The 18431-nt window shown below is 37.6% G+C and overlaps 1 protein-coding gene across 5 annotated transcripts in view; it reads left to right on the top strand.

Moving 5' to 3' along the window:
- CAMK1G (calcium/calmodulin dependent protein kinase IG) overlaps positions 1–18431 on the top strand; it is a 109643-nt gene that overhangs the window by 56012 nt on the left and 35200 nt on the right. For 3 of the 5 annotated variants that reach the window (XM_073615766.1, XM_073615767.1, XM_073615765.1), the window contains exons 3-7: positions 910–1030; positions 8994–9122; positions 12799–12873; positions 16070–16208; positions 17045–17168. In XM_073615766.1, coding sequence (XP_073471867.1) covers positions 910–1030; positions 8994–9122; positions 12799–12873; positions 16070–16208; positions 17045–17168 — 588 coding nt within the window. The remainder of the gene's footprint in view (positions 1–909; positions 1031–8993; positions 9123–12798; positions 12874–16069; positions 16209–17044; positions 17169–18431) is intronic. The other 2 variants (XM_073615768.1, XM_073615769.1) reach the window with 2 other exon arrangements.

Below are 18431 nucleotides of genomic sequence, written 5' to 3'. Positions count from 1 at the left end.
AATTGCCCGTGGCGACTACGCTGGGTAGCGCTTAGATCTAGATTCTGGTTGCTTTGCTCTCCTCCTCTGACAGGAGGAGGGTGGGGGGATGGGCAGGAAACACAGAGAGCCCTCTTCCCGGTGACAACAGCGGCGGCAGCACAGTCTCTCCTCCTCTGATTCGTTCCTGTCAGTTGCCGGCAGAGAGAGCACAGACAAGGAGAGGAGGAGGGAGGGGAGCACTCTGGAGCTTCGGCGCCCCCAGCTCTGCGGCACCTGGGTTTGGTGCACCACGCGCACCTGCTCGGTATCTGGATCTGTAGACTAGGCTTTCAAGAAGTTTGGAGGTAAATAGGAACAAGATGGGTCTTAAGTTGTTTAAGCTAGTGGGGTCCAGTGAGGGCTATTTAATAAGGGGGTAACCAGTGCATGTTTTAGGGGGGTGGGAAGATTCCAGTAGAGAAGTAGAGATTAAAGATCAGACAAGCATAAGGATCTCCAGATTACAGAAAAATACAAAATCCAGGCATTATGGGAAGAAATAATGAAACCCTCAGCAGGTAAACTGGGTTTTCTGTCTGCATCTCAAGGGTTCATTTTCAACTCTCATTACAGTCTGTATCTTATCCACACATGATTCAAAAGTTATAAGTAATACTTAATACACAAATAACCTTACAAAAAATAGGCTTTATATGGCTTGATTTTGATAGACTCTTAACAGCTCTTTCATGTTTGTCACATTAAACTTATTAGTTAATTATAGTTCAATGTATATTTATATTTTAATGGTGGTTATTATTACTGTATAATTGTACTTTTATTTTTATGTTGTGAAAAATAACATAAGGCTCGACTGTATTATTTTACTTGTGTGTTTGTGTGTTTTGTAATCTTGGTTAATGCCTAATTTTTATCCTTCATTCATAGAATTCACTGTGTCCACTATAGATAAAATGGGACACAAGGAGGAGGAGGAAGATGGTTGTATTTGGAAGAAGCAAACAAATAACATACGTGACACTTTCGTGTTCATGGAAGTGCTAGGATCGTAAGTGTATTAAGTTACTGCTATATTTCCTTCATCATGAATATATAAGTTTTGTGCACTGTGGACACAGCGTCCAACTGTCCATTTTCAGAAACTAATCCCTCCTTCCCTCTTTGGTCTTTCATAGTCCCCCTTTTTGCTCTGATATATAATGTTAAGGTTTATTTAAAAGTTAACCATTTAACTACCAAAAGTGTTATACTACACTAAACCCTTCATCTAGCCTCTGCACACATTGTGCTACGCGTATTATAGTATGCATACACAGATATGCCTGCTGTGGCCAGTGCCGTGGAAACAATCCTATATATACTGTTACCTCTGAACAGGTTTCCAGTTTCCAGGTTATGGCAGGTAAGGATCTGCCTCACCTGCCTTCCCTGACTGCACGTCCCTGCAATCAACTGAACATCAAAGAGTGTTGCTGCTTGTCATGCAGGTTCAAACATTTTCAAGGTCACCACGCATGCAGTTATAATCGGTTCTGACTGCTTTGTTTACTAGGTGGGATCACAGTCTCGTTATTTAATAGACACACCTTGTATGTTGAAGTGATCATGTTTTTTACTTGTTATGCAGTAAAGGCTAACAATCAAGCATAAAGAATAAGGCGCTATACATGTTCATATAAAAAAAAATGTCACAAAGAAAAACACTGCATCAAACTCAAATGTGCACATTAATGAGAAAATAAGCAAGCACAAAGTCCATAAGTGAATAAATCTCAACACCAAAACGGAATGCTCTGAGATAAAACTTCTAGATCTTCCACCACGAGTGCTCAGTATGAAGATGGCCACTCACCAGAGCTGTTTGAACCCTTTTTACAGGAAGGTCAAGAAACGCTTTGGGAACCCCAAATTGGTTCCACTAATGGCATGAATACGCTCCAATGGCCACTCAGGAAGAAGCTAGAATGTAAAAAATTACTCCACAGGAGACACAGATGAAAGTCTCATAGTGTAGTAATTTTTTATATAGTAAAAACAGCAGCAATAATAGCAGTTACACTCACATGTGATAGTGCCTGGCCTGGCACTAGGTGTAAACAGCGTGTGTGAGTCAACTGATCCCTGGGGGTAGCGTGCATTCCACGTCTCACTCATGTTATGAGGGGATTGTGGTAGCTTAACTTGTAGATTTCAGTACTGTGCAAGGGGTATGTTGCACTACTACAGCTCCAAACCATTGAGCTCTATTTGAGAGCTCTCCGTTGTGCTGATGACCCTTTTACACACACATCCTCAAAATAAACAAAGTTCGGAGAAATTTAGCATTGTAACAATACAAAGCACTTGGTGAATATAGCATGCTACCAACCTAAAATGGAAGTCATTTGAAATATTCAAAGCTTTCATTTCAGGCCAGATCATATTTTAGCTTTTAACAGTTTAGAGTTGGCAAATCAATGAAACATTGGTTCTGTTTAGCTGGTATGTGTAAATGCACGTTTGCCTCCCTGTTAGGGAAAGCCCTTAAACATCTCCAGGCCACATAAAACAAACATAAAATGTTTTTTGCTACTTGCTGTGAGATTAATTTTCCTCAGCCAAGCACATGCCAGTATGACGTTGTGTGCACGTGGAATCTATTGAAACTATTGAAGCTAGGATCATTGGTATGCTTTGCACTACCTTGGATACCTGCTGTAGATACTGAAGCCTTGGCAATGGATCTTCACAGCATGCAGAAAGATTGACTTTGGTATCCTGGCAACCTATGATCTTTAACATTACAGGAATGCTGCTCTGTATTCATTAGATGACAATATCATTTTAAGGGAAAACATGTACTTGGAATCATAACCATGAAATTTGCACTAAAATTATTGGTGTAATTAGCTCCGTTTTAAATTATTATTTGTGGTTTCAGATATTCCCAGCATTTCCTAACTATATTTAGATTGCTTTAAATGTGAAAGTGATCCTCCAGCTTATCTTAAAGAGAAAGTTGTTTTGTAGATATTTTTTTTTCTTTCCCAATCTAATCACAATTATTGCATATAAATATTTTATATTCTCCTTTAAGCCAGTAAGGGTAACCTTAAGCTATCATTGAAGTTTAAGTTCACCTTTGAGGAAAAAAGAATAAATACACATATTTTTTCAGGAAAAAAGTGTGTATTTATTATTTTTCCCCCCAGGAGCCTGCAAAGCAGGTACAATATCAGGCTCCTGCAAACAAGTCTTCCAGCTTTCTGTCTTATGAGTTTTCTGTTTGAATGCTGAAGGGCTTGTGAATAGACTATGAGAACACTGATCACATGCTCACAGTTCATTGAAACTAGAAGTCCATGTGCCATGGTGGAAGATGGAACTTGAAGCTTTTTTATTTACAGATCTCTGTCAATGAATGATGTGGCTCTGCTGGTAGCAGCCAGCATAGCCACACCAACTTTTAATGTGGCAACAGTTGCAGGGGAATGAACCCCTGCCCAATTAATGGGGGTTAATCAATGAGGGTGAGGGGAACCGTAAATATGGGTGTAACATATAATATGTATCAAGAGGTAAACCTATCCTTTAAACTAGAGGTTTAGAAAACATAAGCAAGAAAAGCTGATCATAGCTGGCAGCCAATGGTGAGGGGAAGTGTTCTGGTGCAGTCCCCCTGTCAGAACACAACAGCACAGCAGGGGAGATCGCCACACTAACATTCCTTAGTTAGTACAGTGACCTCTCAGGGGGTTTTTTTGTTCAGACCGCTGGGTTGAACAAAAATAACTTAACATGTGTACCTAGCCTTAATCTGGCTTTGATTGGAAGTCAGGAATTTAGGTGTTTAACAAGCCTATAATTGCCAGCATGTGTGTGTATGTTTTCTTATGTCCAAACTTGCCTTTTTTTTCTGTGCCTTCTCCATATCCGTGACACTACACATTTAGACAGTTTTCCCAAAGTTTCAGGCAGAGTCTAGAAGAAAACAGCTTTATCTGTGCTCCCTCATTAGAAAACCTGTAGTGCTCAATGACACTACTATAAAATAAATAACATAATTGATCCAAAACTATTAAGTTACATTTAAATAAGGAAGCCATTTAGTATGACCACACACAGTATTTTACAATTAATTTTAAAAAATTATTTTCTGAAATCTTTTCCGGGGACATCAATGTAGAGCTGGTAAACAGCCCAGCTTCATGTCTGTGTAGCTCAGTAATGGCTAATCCTAACAAAGGCATGGGGAGAAGAAATCTCAACTAATGCCCTGAGAGATTTATTAGCCTACATATGTTTTGCCTATACTTTAGATAAATTATAACCAGGCAAGTTATGATCAGGTGAACCAAAAGAGAACCAAAAAAATCCCTTCACCGAACAAGTGAAAAGCACAGAAAAACCATCTTGAGAAAGTATCTAGAAACAATTAATTTATTATTCCTTGTACAATAGTGGGCAGAGCTATCCATATTATTCTTTTTTTCCTTATACCTGTAATTTCCATCACAAATCCCAAAAAATAATATTTATTTCCTGTCTTAGGATAGTGGGCAAAGCAATGCAAATAATTCCATGATGCCAGTTGGCTAACTGTATAGCCAGAACACTGGATAAATATTCAATAGCTTTTGTAATACTAGGCTGTAGCTGGCCAATGGGCATTACAGAATGAATTGCATGGTTCTACTCACTAACCTAAAATGAGGAATAAACTCCTTATTTTGGGGATTTGTGATAGAAGTAAGAACTGTAGAAACCATCTGTTTTAGGAAGGCTCTACTGAGCTTTGCACTGGTTCAGTGGAGGCCTTTTCTTTTTGGCTCACCCCAGTGATGGGAGTAAGTCACACATGTGCAAGTCACAAGCAAGTCTCAAGTCTTAACCTTCAAGTCACAAGCAAGTCCCAAGTTACTGTGGCGAAAAGCAAGCAAGTCAAGTCGAGTCCCTGCTAGAAGTCAAGCAAGTCAAGTCAAGTCATTTATTTTGGTCAAGTCACAAATTAAGTCAAAATACTGATCTACCCTGAAGACGGGACTTGGGGGGAGCTTTTTTTTGTGCGGGGGGGGCGGCTTTTGCCCAGGCCAAGACACAGCACTGGTGGTGCCAAGTCATTGCAAGTCAAATGTCAAATAGCCCAAGTCAAAGTCAAGTCGCAAGTCATTAGTGACAAGTCAAAGTCAAGTAGAGTCATTTATTTAATTTTGTCAAGCAAGTCGCAAGTACTCAAACAGGTGACTCGAGTCTGACTCAAGTCAAGTCATGTGACTCGAGTCCCCCACCTCTGGCTCACCCTACTATAACCTATGGGGGCGTATTTTCTAGTTGCTTCCCAAGCTCTACTTGGTAGATACCATTACATCCATGCACTACATGAATGATGGCTAACAAGCCTGAAATAGCTGTATGCAGTTTGGTATACATGGTTCTAATTACATTAGACTTCAGCTTTGTCATAAATCATCAGTTCTGGATGTACACTTGATATAAAGAGTACAAAATTATGATAGGCATGACTCTGCCCACTATTTTCAAATTAGAAATACCTTTTTTGTTTTTGTTTTTTAAAAACTCTATTATTCCCCATACCTCAAAGGAAGTGTAAAAACTGCTTTCACTTTACTTTACTACTTTTTTTTATGACAGATCGCTTGACAACTTTGTCTTGGCAAAGCATAAGCAGAGTATGCTTTAAAAGGAGCAGTATACTCTGAGATGCCCCAGAGATCCTGAAGGTTTTTTTTATTATGCATTTTAAAGAACTTTTTAAAAAATTGTGTTTATTTAGAGAAGGTGCTGGTCCAAAGCATTGTGATGACCTCACAATAGCAGCTTTGCTTTATTTCAACCTGCTCTCTTTTAGCTTGCTTCACAGCTGAAAGATTTACCATAAATGTTTGCATTAAAGGGGTTGTAAAGGCAGAAGTTTTTTTTTTACCTTGATTTTATTAAGATAAAAAGCCTTCTGTGTGCAGCAGCCCCCCTCGGCCCCCCTAACACGTACCTGAGGTCCCTCTCTGTCCAGTGATGTCCACGAGTGTCTCCACCGTCCGAGATTCTCCCTCCTGATTGGCTGAGACACAGCAGCAGCTCCACTGGCTGCCACTGCTGTCAATTCAATTCAGCTAGTCAATCAGGGGAGAGAGGAGATGGGGCCGGATCGGGGCTCTGTATCTGAATGGACACAGGGAGCTGCGCCCCTATAGCAAGCTGCTTGCTGTGGGGACACTCAACAGGAGGGAGGGGCCAGGAGCACAGAAAAGGGACCCTAGAAGAGGAGGATCTGGGCTGCTCTGTGTAAATCCACTGCAACAGAGCAGGTAAATATAACATGTTTGTTATTTTTTGTTACTTTAATCATGAAGCATATTCATTTTTTTTAAATAGGTAACCAATAATAAACATTTATCTACTTACTTACTCAGACATATACAGGTATAGACAAGGAATATTTACTATATGTAGTGTAGTCTTTGTGTCAAGGCATGACTAGACTATGAGATAAAAAGAAAAAGCATTGTGGTTTGCACATAAACCTTAAACCTTAACCAAAAGATAATTAAAAATGTTTGGCATAAAAAAAGAAAGGGCTGAAGATAATTTGTTGATGGGGCTTTGCCTGGTCAAGCTAGCTTGCAGATGGTAAAGGTCTCTTGCATAACAGTTTCTTGTATAATTAGGTTTTCAGCTTTATATTTAGATAAACTTAAGTGCCTTACCATAAATTACCTTTAAATCCAGGGCTTAGAAAATGTTCCACTGGACATACTTACTGACTTACTCGTATCATTAGATAATGAATTCCAAGATGCCCTTTCCAGGCCTTACTACCCTCATGTTCTGTCACAAACTACAAAAAAAGTTGTAGGTGTTATAAAATGAATCTAATAAGTCTTTTCAATTAGCCATCTGAGTGTGGAAAAGTGAATATTCACTTATTCAAAAGAATGCTTAAAATAATTATTTAAAATCTGTTTATGATTACAGTGCTTTAGAGCAGTAAAGTCAGAAAATCAAAAGATTGTTGGTTATATAAAGTGTTTTTTTTAATTCTAAATATTTGGTTGTTTTATAAGAATATTGTTAATTGCATATAAAATGGTTCCATTCAAAAGAATGCCGAAATAAGGGCTGCTAAAAATATGGAATTTCTTCAAAGCAAACAATATTTTTTTATTGCTTATAATCTAATGTTTATGTGTTTTCATTATTTGTATATAATATTCCATGGCACTTGGTTTTTAGTAAATGATAGGATGCAAATTAAAATATCCTAGATTAACTAGTAAGGGAGGAGGTAAAAGTATTTCAGCTGCGTACACAATCATGAGAAGCGACTTACCAAGAAGTCACATCCCCCTCCCCATCATCCTTTAATAGATCTAGACTAACTCATGATATCTGAAATCCACTTATGGACATCTTTCTAAAGAGTAAAACATTGAGGTGAAAATATCAAGCTGCCTTAATCAGTGCATAGTTTCAGTAATTAAACCTTTCATGACCAGAGGTCAAGATACCCATTTCAAATTTAGCAGTGTCATTATATATCAGTTAATCTGACATTATTTCTATAATAGACAAAAATGTTTTAGTGGGGTTTTTTTTGTGGTTTTTTTTATGCATTTGTTTTGCACATTATAAACATTGTGAATTTGTTGGTTACACACAGACACACACGCACATACACCTAAAAGGCAGTTTGAGGTCACAAAGAGGGTGCAGAACATAGGGGCCGATTTACTAAAGATATAGAATATTTGTAACGTGTATATTCGCTTTGAAAAACTATTATTCACATGATTTAGTGGATGAGATAAAGCTGTGTTTACTTCAATCATCCAATCATGTGCAAACTAAAGTCCTATTTTTCTTAATCTTTTTTTAAGATGATTGGGTATTACATTTGAACATAACTTCACCTTATTTACCAAGCTAAATGAATATTTATTTTGAAAAGCAGCCACTACTCCTTTAGGATCATCAACTTCACTAAGTGTGTTATCAAATGCTGTAGGTCTCCCATCCTTATGATTGAGCCTAGGTTCACACTTGTGCGATGTGGGAACCAGCGAGATTACAGTTCCAGCATCACATCTCTCCCGCAGGCAGTTCACACTGCCCTCTGCGAACCGCTGCGGGTGTCAATACAATGTTAATGACATCCCCAGATCAGTTCACAGATCGCAGTGTGAACTGTAAACTTGTGCAGGAATTGGATTGCATAGATGAGAACACCCATGCGATCCGATTTCAGTGCGGAAGGGGGGAAGTCCCTGCATTTCTTTTTCTGCAAATCTAATGCGAGTTCAGCCCTGCGGTGCGGGTGCCAATCACATGAGATGTCTGAGATCGTATATTTGTGAACCAGGGCTTTAAGATAAAAAGATTGAAACATATTTAATGGGTAGCTCCACTTTTGTGGGGGAAAAAATATCAAATAAAGAAAAAGTAATACAGCATATACAATTGCGACACAAGTCATATTATAATTGAATGTTATTAAAAATGACCTTTCCTTTTCAATCTGCAGCCGCTGTAATTTTCTGAAAATACAATATAGCTACCTGGAGGTGTTCTGTACACAGAATGTCCCCCAGAAACATAATTTCCTGCATACTTCTGATTTTCCCAGAAGTATGCACTAAAATGCAAGTCAGATTTCAGGCATCCCCTACAATAAAAATGTAATTTTTGGTCAGATACTCCCAATTGGAACACGTCTAAAGAGATGCAGGCCCAGCAGCTTTTCTCATTAGTGCCCTGCAGGTGCTGCAGCTGATGGATAATTATGAAACCACTCCCATTAGATTCACTTTCCCACATGGACTCAGACAAACACACAGGGATTTCTTCAGAATAACAAAAGGTAGGAATCTGCAAAAAAGTTTGTTAAAATCCCTGCAATGTACATATATCACCCAGAGGGAAATGTTTTTTTTACTCAACAAAAGGATTATGCTTCAAGTATGAGGTTTTATATGATGCTACTTTTTGTAACAATGTAATTTATTTTTTCTCTACAGTGGTGCCTTTTCTGAGGTTTACCTAGTAAAACACAGATCCACCGGACAACACTATGCTTTAAAATGTATAAAGAAAGTAAATAGTGCAAGAGACCGAAGCTTGGAGAATGAAATAGCAGTTTTAAAAAAGTAAGTTCAGTGTGATTTTCCATGATTATTATGCATTTTTTTTTATTTGTAGAAAATATATATCATATTCAGAAACAATAAGTGATTCACAATTTTTCTTAAAATGTATTTTTTAATTGAAAATACCAGCAGGCTTGCAAGACTTGTTCAAATTATGTGATAATCACGAAAGGGGAATTTAGTTCAAAAAATACATTTTACTTCACCACAAGTAATGTGAGATGACAATAGGCTTTCAATAGGTTGCCAGCTCATTCCTTTAATTGCTGCCCCATTAAAATTATACAGACTGTGTTGTAACTAATTAGATTCAGCCATTGGTTTATATGATTTCATTTTTTAATTATCCAAACAACCTGAGTAATTCATGTGTGTCAGTAATTAAAATAATGAGCTGGCAACTGTTGCAGGCCTACACTAGCAATATGGCATTTCTCAGAAGATCTGGTATGTCTGAGGGAATTTGTAAGCTACTATGATCTTCTGCAAGTTGATTGTCCTCATTTCACCAGAATTCACTGTATTTTAAGTATCTGTACATTTACTTTTTGTAGTATTTATTCATTCATACTCATTTGAGCCATTGCCTACTACTTTTTTTCAGTTAAAAGTTTGAACATATGCATAAGTGTGTGCTGACATACTGTAGTTCTTATGCCATAGTTTATTTTGTTGAAATAAGGCAATGTATGTTTTATATCTTCATTATATTTTGTTCAGACACACATTTTTCTTCTAGTCCTGAAATCTAAGCTGCATTAGCAACTGTGTTTATGCCATCAGTATGAAAAACTATACAACTATTACAAAGAAATTTTATTTCAAACAAAATACATTTTTAACTAATCTAAATCAACAAAAATATAGCTATTTACCAATCAGTTACAATCTCTATCTCTATTTGTCTTGACATGGATTTAAACCCAAGACCAAAAATGTTCTGCAGTTACACACCTCCTGTCTTAGGGTGACAACATTCATTCAATGTATTGTATTTATGGAGAATTAGCCATGTCACCCTAGCGTGCAAAGGAAGTGTGTTAGGACTACAGAATATGTAAAATATACAGTACATATACACACACCAGAGGTAGATGAAAAAATAATAGGATTTGGGTTTGACTTAAGGTGATGAGCTAAAAAGGTTTGTTACATAATTACAATTTTGTGGTTTTCCAAGTTCATTGTAGATTTCCAAGTACACACAATTTTTAGGTTAGATATATTTGTTATTAACTCCGTCTTAATTGTTTAGCTAAAATTGTGAAGTTCATATTGTATGGGTTTGTATACTATAATATATATGTTTTACTAATGTTAAAAGGTATTTAAACCTAAAATTGAAAATGCAATATATTGCAATTCACTGGTCCTTAGATATGGTGGCTTCATTTGTTTTCTTTTTTCAGGCTTTTTTTCTTTATTTTCACCTGGTAATCCTGTGACCAATACACTTTATGTCTAGACTTCCATGTCTACACTCCTTTCTCCAACGTATCTATGTGGGCATCCATGGTTTAAAACTAGATGGACTTCAAACAGGGCTTCCTTTGTTTATTTCTATTACAGGGTGGATTGACGGGATTAGTAGTTTAAACAATACACATTGCATTATTTTATGTTCACATGAAGTGAAAAGGGCACTGTTTTTCTGGCAAGATCAACATATATTTTATATAATTGCTAAAAAATATTCTTGGCCTGAAAAGTGAAAACAAATGCATGCACTTCATCTAAGTAATGATAAGCTGTACCACATTTCATTTTTTTGGGGGTTAGATACAATTTATTAACAAATGATCAAGTTTGTAGAACAAACAAACAAAATCAGAACTGCAATCTTTTAATTATTTAGGGCAGTAGTCTTGATGCAAGGGGCCTCAAGTGCAGCCCCTGACATCACCAAAGGGTGGCACATAACATGCAGTAAAATGAAGTAATAATTTTACAGAATAGCAAATAAGAAACAACAGAGGGTAAAAGATTATAGGTATGCTACATGTGACGGTCAAAGACTCCAAACATGCTATGGAAGATGCTGGAGACTGGGAAGTCTAATGCCCTGTACACATGGTCGGACATTGATCGGAAATTCCAACAACAAAATCCATGGATTTTTTCCGACGGATGTTGGCTCAAACTTGTCTTGCATACACACGGTCACACAAAGTTGTCGGAAAATCCGATCGTTCTGAACGCGGTGACGTAAAACTCGTACGTCGGGACTATAAACGTGGCAGTAGCCAATAGCTTTCGTCTCTTAATTTATTCTGAGCATGCGTGGCACTTTGTGCGTCGGATTTGTGTACACACGATCAGAATTTCCGACAACGGATTTTGTTGTCAGAAAATTTTATAGCAAGCTCTCAAACTTTGTGTGTCGGAAATTCCTATGGAAAATGTGTGATGGAGCCCACACACGGTCGGAATTTCCGACAACAATGTCCTATCACACATTTTCCATCGGAAACTCCTATCGTGTGTACAAGGCATTAGGTGAGATGCATTGTGAAAAACTGCAAAAGATCACTGCTGTTGTTGTGCAAGCCCTTTACAAATCAAGGCTTCCAAGTTTGACCTTCCTACAACCACCTTTAAAAAAGGATTTGTGCCACATTTGATACTTCTTCCAGCAACAGTCCTAACAAAAGATTGGGGGGGGTTACATTAAAGGTAAAAAGGGGTGGGAAGCACAGAAAAAGTAATATAGGAAAAGAGATTATACAAGCCATTTTACTACTAAATGCCTAAAGAATGTATTTTCTTCACTTACCCAAGTAAGCTCCTAGGAAAGGTAAGGAAGATTACTGTCTGCAGGGTCCCAGAGGACTGCACAATAAGTGGCAAAGGACTCCATGGGGTTGATTTACTAAAGGCAAATAGACTGTGCACTTTGCAAAGTGCAGTTGCACTCTGTAAGAGCAGTTGCTCCAAAGCTTAGTTCCATCATCCAATCATGCGCAAGCAAAAATGCATTTTCTTTAATTTTCCTTGCATGTGATTGGGTATTCTTTGCAAAGTGAAGCTTTACCTCATTTACTAAGCTTCTGGAGCAACTGCACTTGCAGAGTGCAATTGCACTTTGCAAAGTGCGCAGTCTATTTGCCTTTAGTAAATCAACCCCTATGTGTCCCCTGAGCCACAGTTTGGGAACCAAGATTATAGGGTATCAACCTTTAGAAAATATATAGTTTTGGGTTCTCTAGCAATGTTTTAGCTCTATAATGTGCATTTAATCATGTATGAAAAAGGTTAAGAAAACCCTCCAACAAAGCAGCATTATTTATTTCCCCAAGTGGGCCAATGGAAATGTTTTCTACTAGATTTGGAGGTTGATAGCACAAAACTAAAGGAAGATGCTTAACGTGGTAGACATCTATGAGTCATTATAAATGTGGGGCATTAGCAATACGGAGATATATTACACACTAGGGATCATCTATTAAATGAATTAAGGCTGTTTAATTTAGGTAAAAGTGTTTGTTTACAGTTGGTTACTTTTACAAAACCAGTGATATTTACAGGGAAAAATCCTCAAAATCTTAGATTTACTTGAAAAATCAAATATTAAATTGATCTGGCATTAAGTCATGTCTAAAATACTCTCTATTTTATTTCTACTTTCTCCTGGATAAAAGTTGAAGCTTGAACTAATATTTTGTTCTGTTCTCTGAAGGATTAAACATGATAATATTGTGACACTTGAAGATATCTACGAAAGCTCTTCACACTTCTACCTTGTCATGCAGCTGTAAGTAGCATAGTGCACTGGAATATGATTTCTAGTTCATATGTTGTGTTACAGAAAAGTAATACTGCATAATAAAACAATGGCTACATGAGGAAATACTGCTATCAAGGTAACATATTATATAAGAAATAAAATATCAATATCCCCCTGTAGTATGAACTTTCTTATATGCTTACTTATACTTATGTAAATACATGAACTTTCTTATATGAAATATTATCTCAGTATGAACAAACTAAATATACAGAAGTATTGATGATAGAATGAGTATCTCATGTACTGGCAGAGAAAATTGTTAATGTTATTTTCAGAACTAAAACATTTTCTAATGAAAATGATGCACCGATAATAAAACATTACATTTCTGCTTTTTGTTGTAGTAATAAATTAAATGTATAGTGTTTTGGCATATTATACTTATTATGTTTAGGACTTAAATGAAAAATGTAAATATATCATATCTACATTTTTCGCAAAAAGATGGAACTCAGGGATTCTTTGCTCATGATTAACAGGATAGTCTTAGCCCATTTGCTGCAAAAGAGTATTCTTCACTGAGCTAATCGCTCCCATTAGTAGTATAAAAAAAATCCATAAATATATCCTATAGTTTGCAGACGCTATAATATTTGCCTAAACCAGTCAATATACGCTTATTGGGATTTTTTTGTTACCCAAAACACGTAGCAGAATACATATTGGCCTAAATTTATGAAGAAATTTGATTTTTGATTTTTTTTTTTTATTGGATGTGTTTTATAGCAGAAAGTAAAAATATTGTTTTTTTTTTGTTTATAGCGCAAAAAATAAAAAACATGCAGTGGTGCTCAAATACCACGAAAATAAAGCTCTATTTGTGGGAAAAAAATTACTTAAATTTTATTTGGGTACAATGTTGCACCGCGCTATTGTCAGTTAAAGTCATGAAGGGAGGTAAATCTTCCAGAGGTCAAGTGGTTAAGAGTAATAAAGAGTCTAAAAGAAACAGCCTGGTCATGAAGGGGGGTAAAGCTTCCAGAGGTCAAGTGGTTAAGAGTGATAGAGTCTAAAAGAAACAGCTTCTGCTGAGATAAGGACAACAGAGGCCCAATGCAATGACAAGCTAAAGCTATTGTTTCCAATAGGTCCATTTCCCTCCAATGCTTTGCATCATGTGTGCTAAAGATGGAAAATTGTTCCTTTTGAACGCTACATGTTAAAGCAATAGTAAACCATGGCAAAAATAAAAAAAGAATCACCTGCAAGGAAATTGCATACTTTGATAGTATGCATCACATACTACCACATTAGAAAATACTTACCTTAGAATGAAGTTCTACAGCTGACGGCTTCCATCTTCATCTGGTCATCTTCTGGGTTTGTGGGCTCTGGCAGCTTGAATGGCCAAGCTGGGAAGACATCACTACCGCGCATGTGCACGGGAGTCACGGCCATGGCATATCGCTCTGAAGGAACAGCACGAGTATGCAGTTCCTTCAGAGCGCATGTGCCGGTGATATCACTGGCTGCCAAAAGAGTGAATATTTCCTGAACAGTGCATGTTTAAGAGATAATATTATTATTATAAGCTTACCTGTAGGTAAAGATCACAAAGCGGACTTTACTACTGCTTTAGGGGAAAAAAAATTATCTCCTGCAAAGAAAATGCACAATAAGGCAACAGGTTAAAAAAAAACCTACCTTAATGCACATGTGCTAGATATGGATTAAAGCATGCTAAATGCAAAGCAAATGATTTGAACACTATATGTTTATTAGTAAAGTAACGATCTATATGAATAGCGATAAAAGATGTAAAACTATTTCAGCCTGACTAACTTTGTAATTTTAACCATTTCCCGCCCGGCCCATAGCAGATGACGGCTGGGCGGTGGTTCAGTCTGACACACCGCTCCACCGATCTTGGTAAAGAGCCTCCGGCGGAGGCTCTTTACCACACGATCAGCCACGTCCAATCACGGCTGATCACGATGTCAATAGGAAGAGCCGTTGATCGGCTTTTCCTCACTCGCGCCTGACAGACGCAAGTGGAGGAGAGCCGATCGGCGGCTCTCCTGACATGGGGGGGTCTGTGCTGATTGTTTATCAGCGCAGCCCCCCTCAGATGCTCACACTACACCACCAGGGAAGCCACCAAGACCACCAGGGAGCCGGGCAACATGTGGATGGCCAGGTATGTACCCTTTGGCCATCCACATGTGCCCAATGTGCCCAATCTGTGCCAATCAGTGCCCACAAATGGGCACTGACTGGCACCATTTTAAATCAGTGATGCCCAGCAATGCCACCCATCAATGTGATCAGTGCCACCAATCAGTGTCAACAGTGCCACCCATCAGTGTCCATCTGTGCCACCTATCAGTGCCCATCCGTGCCAACCACTGCCCACCTATCAGTGCCCATCAGTGCCCATCCGTGTCACCTATTAGTGCCACCCATAAGTATCCATCAGTGCCACCCATAAGCACCCATCAATGCCACCTACGAGTGCCCATCAGTGCCATCTATGAGTGCCCATTGGTGCCACTTATGAGTGCCCATCAGTGCTGCATACCAGTGCCACCTATCAGTGCCCATCAGTGCCACCTATCAGTGTCCATCAGTGCTGCCTATCAGTGCCCATCATCAGTGCCCATCATCAGTGCCCGTCAGTGCCACCTCATCAGTGCCACCTCATTTGTGCCACCTCATTGGTGCCCATCAGTGTTGTTGTATCAGTGCCTGTCAGTGCAGCCATATCAGTGCCTGTCATTGAAGAAGAAAACGTACTTATTTACAAAGATTTTTAACAGAAACAATGAAAAACTTGTTTTTTTTTCAAAATTGTTGGTCTTTTTTTATTTGTTGCGCAAAAAATAAAAAACACAGAGGTGATCAAATACCACCAAAAGAAAGCTCTATTTGTGGGAACAAAATGATAAAAAATTTGTTTGGGTACAGTGTTGCATGACCGCGCAATTGTCATTCAAATTGCGACATCGCTGAAAGCTGAAAATTTGCCTGGGCGGGAAGGTGTCTAAGTGCCTGGTATTGAAGTGGTTAATCATGTACAAAGCTTAAAAAATGTTAACAAAAAGGACCAAATATGTTATTCTTTCACTGTAATGGTAAATATTTCCGTTTTGTTGTTACTGTAGTTACTAATATAGTGTGTATTCATAATATAACATCTGACCGCTTTAATTGTATGCGATAGGGTATCTGGAGGGGAGCTCTTTGATCGTATATTGGAGCGTGGAGTATACACAGAGAAAGATGCCAGCAATGTTATACGCCAGGTTCTGTCTGCCGTCCAGTATCTTCATGACAACGGAATTGTCCACAGAGATTTAAAGGTAAAATTAAAACATCTCTTAACCCAAGAACAAAAATGTATGGTGTTGTAGTTAACCTTTGCCAATATGTGGTGGCCAAATCTTTTTTTCTTCTTTCACACTTTCTTCTTTATTTTTGCCAGGTGAATGCTCCACTTCCTGTCCCAAGGTGACAACCGTACTGTATCTAGGAGCAGTGTTGTCACTCTAGGAAGGGAGTGTGTTATGACTTTATAATACCAAAGCATGGGAGTAGGGTGTTTTGAAGTAAATGGAGCTGAGAACAATGCTAATGCATAACTGTCTGCAAAGGCACAGAGCACAGAAAGTTATCAGCTAACCAGATTTCTTGCTAGATTATGAGCTTTTTTTTATTTGCATTTGTCAAACAAATATAACAAAATTATTTCAATGGTATATTTTACAGACCAAAAAAGAGCATCTAGGAGAAATGTATTGCCAGAGCTTAGATACACTTTAAAAAACATGTATTTTGCAGTAACAGCCTACAGAAGTTACACATCTCTAGTCTTTCTTGGATTAAAAGAGTGACATCAATGAACAACATTTAGTACAAAGAGAGGTTACTGTATGAATATTATGAAACTTCAAAATGATTGGCATCGCAGTGCAGCAACGCATGTTACATGTAAATCCATATTTAGTGGAAGTGTGAATCCAACCTTAGAAATTACACATTGAGTAACCGTGAAAATGCAACATCTATTAGCTAACCAGTGTTAAAAAAATTATTAAAGTTATCCCACTCCATAGCAATATGGTAATTACTTACATCATCTGCTTATTTAGATTTTATATTATATCCTTTACAGTGTATATTTACATTTTCATTACAGCCAGAAAACCTCCTTTACCTCACTCCTGATGAAAACGCAAAGATTATGATAACAGATTTTGGTCTTTCCAAAATGGAGGAAAGTGGGATCATGTCCACAGCCTGCGGCACTCCAGGCTATGTTGGTGAGTAGATGAATTCTTCCAAACTGCAGAAGAAAACAATCTTTGACACGTTTACAGATATACCAGTGACATTTTCACTATAGTACTCCATTCTTTAAAAAAAAATGGTTTCTATAGAACAGTTTGAGGTTATATTAGTAAAGTCATACTGTATGACGGATTTTAACTATTACCCTGTGATGCCCAATTGACCAAAGGCATCTGTGACCTAACAAACTTCTTAAGTTTCTAAAATTGTAAAGCGCAGCGCTAATAAATATATGTTGACAAATATCATACGTGCAAATTTGCTGATGGAACCATGATGATATATAAACTTGATACAATGAAATTATATAAAAAAATTAATATATCAAAAAGTGCCAATGTGCTTATTATTACAATATAATAAATGTGTGATTGTATTGAAATCTCAAGTGCATATAAGTGCTCAAAGTTTAAATCCTTGTGATGGTGCTCCAAATGTAATGATAAGTGCCACTACTCTTTCCACTGCTCCCCCTTTTGTAGTTTTCCTCACCTCAAGGTGTGTGACCGTACATTTAAGTTTGGTCAAAACACACAGGTGGACCACCCTTGGGCTCTATGTTAGTAGACTTTGCAGACTTCTTTGCCATGCAGAAAATGCTTCCTCCATGCATATAAGAAAAAACAATCTGGATGGTGTTTTATCATTTAAAACCAATCTTTCTTAAAAAATCCCTTTACATGGGTACTCACATTTTCAAGGTGCTTAAAGCGCACCAATCTATGTCCAGCAAAGATTTATATCCCAATAGAAGCTGTAGGTCCGTTCGTATAGGCACAGCAGGTAGTTGTAACACTGCTGCTTCTGCCTAAGCCATCCTGTCCCCTCCCCAATGTGTGTTGACACAGGGAATCACTTTTTAAGTTTGGTTTTATTTTATTGAGTTGTGTTAAATATCAAGAGATGACACCTAAATTAAGCCATATGGATACAGCAAGCAAAACCCCCTAGGAGCATGCAGCCTTTTTAAATCATGGTTCCTCTTAATATAACACATTCCATTGGCATCACCACTATGATTATTAATTACAGAGTCCTCCAATTTACACATTTCCACATATCTAAGCATTTGATTTGTATTATTTAACTGTCAATACGTTGAATTTTCTGCCTCATTTATTCAATAAAAAGTATTCATTCGCAAACTATAATTAAACCCTCCCCACAAAAATCATTCATGTACAGATATTCTGTTCTTAATAATAAGCTGCATCACTGCTCTTTTACCTAATTTT

The sequence above is a fragment of the Aquarana catesbeiana genome, linkage group LG02 (assembly GCF_042186555.1).
Source record: "Aquarana catesbeiana isolate 2022-GZ linkage group LG02, ASM4218655v1, whole genome shotgun sequence".
Classification (NCBI taxonomy): domain Eukaryota; kingdom Metazoa; phylum Chordata; class Amphibia; order Anura; family Ranidae; genus Aquarana; species Aquarana catesbeiana.
Note: the sequence above shows the minus strand (reverse complement) of the source record. Positions and strands in the feature narration are given on the sequence as shown.